General features: G+C 29.0%; 1 protein-coding gene across 1 annotated transcript; it reads right to left on the bottom strand.

The window, feature by feature from the left end:
- Positions 1-5607: 5607 nt before the first annotated feature.
- On the bottom strand, positions 5608-7594 carry LOC107844148. The gene is made up of 4 exons (XM_016688631.2): positions 7432-7594; positions 6616-6793; positions 5961-6045; positions 5608-5859 (listed from the first exon to the last, which is right to left on the bottom strand). Exons 1-4 carry the CDS (start codon positions 7592-7594, stop codon positions 5608-5610), a joined length of 678 nt encoding a protein of 225 aa, XP_016544117.2.
- Between the last annotated feature and the right edge of the window lie 1192 nt (positions 7595-8786).

Below are 8786 nucleotides of genomic sequence, written 5' to 3'. Positions count from 1 at the left end.
ATATATATATATATATATATTTGATTTACGATTGTTTAACAGATATTTTAGCATCGTTTATCTATATTCCTAGGTTGTATTTAAGAACGTAGAGCCAACTCAAAGGGAATTGGCAAAGTTTCAAATACCAGAGAAGGATGTTCTTGAGGATGAACGTTCAGTTGATTCGGATGATGACTTTCAGGATCCACCACCAAAATAGATCAATGTACATACAAAAAAGAAGCAAAAGGTTAATTCATCAACCTCAGTAGTGAAGAAATCACTAAAAAAAAGTCACACAATATTCTTGACGAGCATACTAAAAAGAGGACACCACTTCCTCGTGCTGTAAAGGTTGTTAGAGGTAAGACATCAGTTTTCAAGTCAATTCAAACACGACAGGCAACTCCTTCAAAAAAGAAGAAAGTAAAGCAAAAAGTTAGGGTTATTTTTCCTCCGAAATAGTCAAAGCTAGAGAGTACTGTAGAGGAAGAAGCCGTGTCAAAATCAGAGAGTCCTGTAAAGGAAAAAACCTTCATTTCTAAGAAATTTTTTGATGCATTCCGTGATGAGGTAAGTTTTTTGTCAAATACTTATTTTACATTATAAAAATTTTGTTTATTAATTCTGTATTAAAACAGGTTCGTCAAGAGTTTAAAGAAATTCATAGACTAGTGAAAAAAAGTTCAATCTGATGCAGAAAGCAATTGAACCAAGTAAGGTAAAATTTTTATTATTACAATATTCTTTAAAAAAAATTATCTGATTTTTAATATGTATTCTTAGTGGATTGAATTATATAAATACAACACATTTGTCAAAAAACTATTTATATACTTATAGAAATAGTTTTTAGATAAAGAAGATGAACAAAAAAATGTTGATGATGTTGGTTTAGACAAATCTGAACAACACTTCAGTCCTAATGTTGTTCAGACTTTGAATAATTTGTTCGACGGTACAAAGGTAAATATTAAACTTTCAAATATGAATTTACAAGCACTTTTAAATGTTGTTTCATTATGATTATTTTGCTTTTTATGTTAATATATATATATATGTATGTATGTATGTATATATATCTATACATACATATATACAGATAGTGTTAGTTGAACATTCACTTGAAAAGAATCATGTAGTTAAACTTCATAATCTGTGTTCATTTACTATCAAAATACATATGAGGTAAATCAAACTTTCAAATTTTGAATAGAATAAAAGATTCATTTTTGTATTTTATGCATTTTCTATTTTTTACTGTTACATTTAGTTAAAAAAATACATATGCAGTGTTCTCATTTTACAATAAAAATTACAAATGCTTTATACTTCATATGTATAGTACATATGTATTTATCAGAATTCTGATATAAAAATATGTATTTTTAGGTTGGTTGCAAACATTATAATCTGTTAAATAGTTTGTTTTTAGTATTGTATATTAGTATGTATTTGACAATGTTGTTTATAGCAATATGTATTTTTAGTGGGTTTGTATATACATATTCAATTTGAGAAAAAATATATACATATCCAGTGAACTCAAGTATAATTTTTTGAACTTGTATTTGTATTTGTAGCAACAATATGAAGATAAAGATTCTGATCTCCAACATATGAATTATGCTGGTGCCGAAACATCACCACAACGATTTAGTCCGAATGTTGATCAGAATTTAGATGAAAATCTGGATGGTACAAAGATAAATAATTAACTAACGTATGTTTATTTGAGTGCACATATGTAATTTTGTATTTAGTAGTTATATGTTATTTTATATATATCTATATAAACATATATAATTGGATTTTTGTTTGATGTTGTTTTAATTTCTTTTACTTGTTTACAAGGGGGTGCGCTGATTTGCATCTAGATAAAACAAATGTTGAAACTGATTCTCAATATTAATCCCCGATGAGCTTCTTCGAAGTATAAATTTGGATTATATACATTCCGAAAAGGTTGTTCAACATGATGGTCGAGTATGTATAATGAATTCAACTTTGACTTTATATGATCTAATAATTCAGAAGATAATTATCCTTTTTTTTTTTGCAGATCAATGATGAGAAAATGAATGAAATAAATTTGTTTGATTCATAATTTACAATTCCAGATGAGATGTTACCAAGTCTAAATACCTACTGGAGGGAAAGCATCACTACACATCCATCAACAATCTGTGCAGAAGAAACTACTGATGAAAATTTGAAGATAAAAAGTCCGAGCATGTTGTTGAAGATGATTGTCAAGTATGTATAATAAACATATTTTTGAGGTTATGCAGGTTATTTTGGACAGAACAAACTAATCCCTTTTCTCATTTTTTTGAAGACAAACAAAGAGAACACTGAATTGAGTTCAAAATCAGAGCTGCATGGGGAGGTTGATCTTGGTACAGAGGAAAAAATTATGACAACTCTTCAAATATAGGAACTAACCACTGAGGAACAAAGGGATGAACCAGATTGGCATGATTCACAAAACACAATCCCTGATGAGCTGCTTTCTAGTCTGAATGTCTACAGTAGTAAAAGAATTATTGTTCATCCCTTTTCTAATCGTGAATTTCAAAATTCCATACAAAATCTAAGGATTAGACGACCATCCAAATTCAAGGAGTCGCCATACACAAGTAAGTTTGGTTCAGCAGCCGGTAAGTACACTAAGATATATATTTTTTAACGTAATATGTTTTGAAAATACATTTTTATTAATTACATTTTTGTATTCTGTAAATATATAGGGAGATCAACAGGACACATACGTATATTCTCCTAGAAACATCCATTTGTTTATCACCCGATTGATGGGATAGTGTGTACGAAGATTGTCAAGAAGTTCATGGATTGAATTTCTATTGACCTTCGAAAAGTTCATGCTAAAAGGTATGTCTTTTAAATTGTTTCAACATATTTTTTTAATTTTCATTATGTTTTCATAATTTACCATGTAATGGAAAAAAATGAGAAGGAAAAAGTGGATCATTACAAAAAAGGCAAATCAACCATTGAGATGATGCATTTCAGAGTTGAAACTGTTGAAGATAAAATATGATTCAATAATATGTGGTTCTCTGATCCGTCTTGGACAGACTCGGTTAGTATATTATTTTGATAATTTTTTCTTTACAGTTGTAACACTAATTGAAATACATATTATGTTACCTGTAAATACATATGTTTTTACTAATTTATAAATGCCGTGTTAAAAATACATTTATAACTTATTAATATATATGCAAAGTTTTCATTTAATTACATACTCTTGAATATACTTTTTTCTTACATTGTCTGTATATAAGTGTAGTTTAAAAATGAAATTATACATACGCAAATCTTACACATTAAACTAAAAAATGTATATGTATTTTATATTACATACACATGCTAATTTAGTATACAAAGTGTTTGAATGTTCTAAGATTTGTGGTGTTAATTACTATATCAAATTGATGTTTGTTTCTACTACTTGAGGAAGAAGTCGAAGTAGGAACCCATCAGCTCTTACAAATATAGCACAATAGATTGTAATTTTATAAACATAATAAGGTCTGTGATGGATGTTTACTTTGTGGATGATCCAAACCTGAATGCGGGAGGACAGGAGGCCCATCTTAACAAATACATCAATGGCTTCCACATGCATGCTGCAGTGCCATGGCATACTGTGGAAGATATTTATATTTCAATGAATATAAAGGAAAAACAACATTGGGTTCTCGCAGTTTTGTCCTTATCAGAGAGGTGTATATTCTTGTATGATTCATATGAATCAAGCGGTCATTATGCGGTTGTTCTTGCTGAGATCAAAAAATTAGATGAGATTATCCCTTTGTGTCTCCAAGCTTGTAATTTCTACGAAAATAAAGGTATTGATCTTCAAAAGCATCCGAGATATAAAGATAAAGACCCCTCAGATCTTTTTGAGGTGATATTTAAAGACAGTTTGCCTCAACAACGAAGTGGAAGCTTGTAAGTGTTTTAATATACATATACCAACTTTGTAAGTTTGTACAGTATATATTTTAGTTATTAATCAATATTTTTTAGGGACTGTGGGTTGTACATGATTACATACGCAGAGTGCCTTTCATATGGTCAAAGAGTTCCTCCGATTAAGTTCAACCCTAACTCACTCCGTACAAGATATGCTGCACTTTTATGGTCTATGGAATGCGAAAATAAGAAGCAAATGCTCATAGTGACTTCGAAGCACCCTTGAGGCCTGTTAGGCAAAGCAGAATAACGAGTGTAACTAAAATTTTTGATGTATGATGGTTGATGAATTTATTACATTGGATAGTTGAAAAACTAGTGTATGGATGTAAGTTCGAATTGTAAAAACTAGTTTTCTGTTTTGAAATGTTTCAGACATACTTATTTTGAATTGCATAAAAGTAATTCATTTACTCGTTTATTTTTAATAAGTTTTCAATAATTTTGTACTAAATTTTTTATTATAGTGTTCAGATTTATTTGTTGCAGTGAGATTTACCTGCAAAATATTATGTAGTTTTGACATTTTGCATTAAAAATACATATACAATTACAATCATATGTATTTAACTTAAAAATACATATGCAGTGTTCAAATTTTAATGTGAAATTTAGTTTAAAAATTCATATGCAGTTTGAATTTTGCTATAAAAATACATATGCATTATACATCATATGTATTTAGATAAAAAATACATATGCAGTGTTAACATTTTACAAAATACATACATCATATGTATTTATACAAATGCAATATACAATATATGTATTTAACTAATAAATACATATGCAGAGTTCATACATTGCATTCAAAATACAGATAAAGTTTACATCATATGTATATTGTTCAGATTTTGCAGTATATACAATTACAGTATTCAGATTTAACAAAATTCATATGCAATAAATATTGTGAAATTCAGTTTTGATATTTTACATTAAAATACATATGCAGTTACAATCATATGTGTTTAGCTTAAAAATACATATGCAATATACATCATGTGTATTTAGCTTAAAAATGCACATGCAATGTTAACATTATGCAAAAAATACATACATCATATGTATTTTAATATTTATTTATTAACATTCTAGAAATAAACATTAAGATATGTAATTCATATGCAATATATGTCATATGTATCTAATCCTTTCTCATTTACTATCAAAGTAAAATTGAGTTGTTCAAAATTTTCAATAAAATATACAAATGCAATATACAATATATGTGTTTAACTAAAAAAATACATATGCAGAGTTCACACATTGCATTCAAAATACAGATGAAGTTTACATCATATGTATAGTCTTCATATTTTACAAAATATATAATTATAGTTATCAGATTTAACAAAATTCAAATATGATTTTGAGTTGTAATGGGTAAAAAATACATTTGAGTGTTAAAAATACATGTAGAGTGTTAAAAATATATATGAAATTTAGCTTTAAATCACATATGTAGTGTTCAGATTCTGTAACAGATACAAAAACAATACTCAGATTTGAAAGAGTTCAAAAATCAACTGATGCATAAATGTCTTAACCCAAAAAAATTGTGTTCATTCATATAAAAAAGGAGAAGAAAGTTTTAAGAAATAATACAGAAGAACAAATGTATCATTTTCGACATTTCCTACAAGAACGCCTATTGTGACCCTTAGCCTCACAACCACTGCATGAGTTGATGTTCTTCTTTCCAAACATATACCGTCTCGATTTTCCACGATCCTTCTTGGCAGGTCTTCCTGGAGGGCGTTTGCACTTCGGAAGCAGTACTATTTCACCAAGTATGCTAGTTGAAATTATCCAGTCATCTTTGTATGGTAAAGGATAGATTGAAACATTATATGTCCTCAACCCAGTTTTTGACTTATACAAATCACAACAATATGACCCCTTCTAAAAATTCTTGTTGTTCAACACCGCACAAGCATTTGCACATGGTATCTCATCGAGTTGAAATGTATTACATGAGCATGTTCTTTCCTTGAGGCAAATGATGAAGTGCTTTTGTTTGTCGAGCACTGTGTACACATATTCTGTGGCTGGTACATCCTGATATCAAAAATATAAAAAAAAATTATGTAAATGCACTGCTACAAAAAGATGTAAATCATATGCTCTGATATATTGTAACCACACCAGCATATGTATTTTTGCTACACAAGCATACATTTACATATGTATTTAATACAAAAAAATTATAAAAATATTTTAATTTGTTAATGCAAATATTTTTTTACTATATTTATAGACATTAATGCATATGCAGTGTTTAGATTTTGCATTAAAAATACATATGCAGAATACATCATTTTTATTGAGCTTCTAAATACATATACAGTGTTAAGATTTTCAATACAAAAAATACATATGCAAAATACATAATATGTTTTTAATGTTCTTTTTGTTAATGTTGTATATGTTTTTCATTAATTTATAACTAAATGGAAGTAATTCTCTTACTTATGTTTCATAATTATAAATTCCACAAATCTTAAAGATCATACCGTCATACGAGTACGCAAACCCTCATTCTCTTTAAGTATGTCATTAAATTTTTCAATGAGTGTTGTGAATGTATATGAAGCCTCCTGCCTATTTTCAAAATTTTATTTTGCAAACAGCAATCGAACTTCCTCAAGAAAATCATAAACTGACAATTCTCTAGCTGATACAAGTACTTCATTTATTGACTCCGCAATGTTTAAAGTCATAGTCCATCCTCGATGAATTGTTGCATATGACCTGACCCACTTATCGTAACCAGTCAATTCCAAATATTTCTTCACCCTAATATCAACTGTCGCAATCTTTGCATTAACATGTGGAATTCTGACTTTGAATATGTTTTGACCATTGTATAAAAGATCTCTGATAATGCATCATGTGGCTTTCTGTAAAATTTTTCACATTTCCCCATAGATGCCACATACATGCATAATGTGGAACATCTTTGTATACATTACCAACAACCTTTATGATGTTTGGATTCCGATCAGATACAATACACATGTTTTGTCTTTTCCCATACGCTTTCTTTAGATTCTCAAAGAACCAAGTTCAAGATGCATCATTTTCAGAATCAAGCACACCATGTGCCAAAGAGAATATATGACCTGTATTTATAATACATTTTGGACATTCAGATATAAATACAAATAGTAATTGCATATATATTTCGTAAAAATACAGATTCAAAAAATTGTATATTTTACCAAAGAAATAGTATCAATTACATATACTAACATGTTAATGTACATGACAAACATACATAATTAGTTGTACATGTTTTCATTCATGAAACTTGAAAAATATATGTATTTTTTATACAGATATGTATTTATCAGAAACAAATTTGTATTATCAAGACATATACATAAATACATATAAACATATGACTAGGTGTACAATGTAAATATAAAATAAAATGATACTTACCTGCTCCATCCATCGTACATGCAGTTACAAATGTCCCAGTATACATTCCTCTCAGATGACTACCATTAACAACTACGACAGGTCTACAATGATCAAATCCTTTAATGAATGCACGGAGAGCTATAAATACATACAAGAACTGATTCTCATCCGTCTTCTTCATTCTTATATGTGACCCAGGATATTTATTGTTCAACATATATAAGTAGGATGGTAATTTTTCATAATATGTTGATGGATTACCCCTCAACTCTTCTAACGCTCTTTTCATGGTCCTCCAACATAAAGTGTATGTCAAATTCATACCAAAATCTTTCTTCATGTCATTTTTTATTTCGGTTGCACTGTATTTTCATTTGTGATTTTTGAATTTTTGTTTAACAATACCACCTATCAATATACTAGTAGAATGCACCTTTAGATAGACCTTGTCCTTCACCGGACAAGTTTGTTGAGCTACGAATTCTCTTATTCTAAACATACCAGAATCTCCCATACTAGATACACGACATAAAAAATCACAGTTTCCTGATTTGTAAATCAATGTGTAACTGCATTCAAGATATTTTAACACTACCAAAATACATATCCAAAATCATTTTAAACATGAAAAAAATAATTTAGAATGTACGTACCATTTTTTACTTGACCTTTCACTTCACGTTTGAAATTTCTCCCTAATTGTATAATCCTTCATGATCGACTTTAAAATCTTTTTCGTTAAGTAAACCTGGTCTTTCTCAATATATTTGTGATGTGGGTCTGATATAATCACCTGAACCGTATCCATCTCAAATACATCTAAGGTTGTTGTATTTTTAGAAACCACCAAAGCTCCTTCATTAGATCTATTTAACACTGTTTGCATATTGTTAATGTTGTCTTTTCTTTCAACAGCGTATACAGCTGAACTTGCAAAGCTCCTCCCTACAACTTTCTCTAAAATACTTACATATAAAGGAAGACAATTCATGTCTTGTATCTCTTTTTTCTGCAAAATAAACACCTTCAAATTCATATCATTATGTATTTGTATTTGCCCTTCATTACCACAGATTTGATATTCCACTAGAATACGTTTGCTGGTTAAGTCCACATTTAAGTGTGATGCCAAAACATCGTGCAAGTCATTGAATGATGTTGTTGTGCTCAACAGTATAGCATCAGTGACGTACTCTTCATAATTTTTTTCATACGTCCACCTTCCCGAATGCTTCACGAGAATCGACATGCTTCCTATCTCTAACTGACTGAACCTGAAATTCACAAATATACATATTTGTAAGATTTCAATTATTACAACAAATACTTTTCAAAAGAAAAATTAAAACACAATATTTCAGTTATAAACATAA

Source organism: Capsicum annuum, chromosome 10 (genome assembly GCF_002878395.1).
Source record: "Capsicum annuum cultivar UCD-10X-F1 chromosome 10, UCD10Xv1.1, whole genome shotgun sequence".
Lineage (NCBI taxonomy): Eukaryota > Viridiplantae > Streptophyta > Magnoliopsida > Solanales > Solanaceae > Capsicum > Capsicum annuum.
This window is presented reverse-complemented; position numbering and strand designations above follow the sequence as displayed.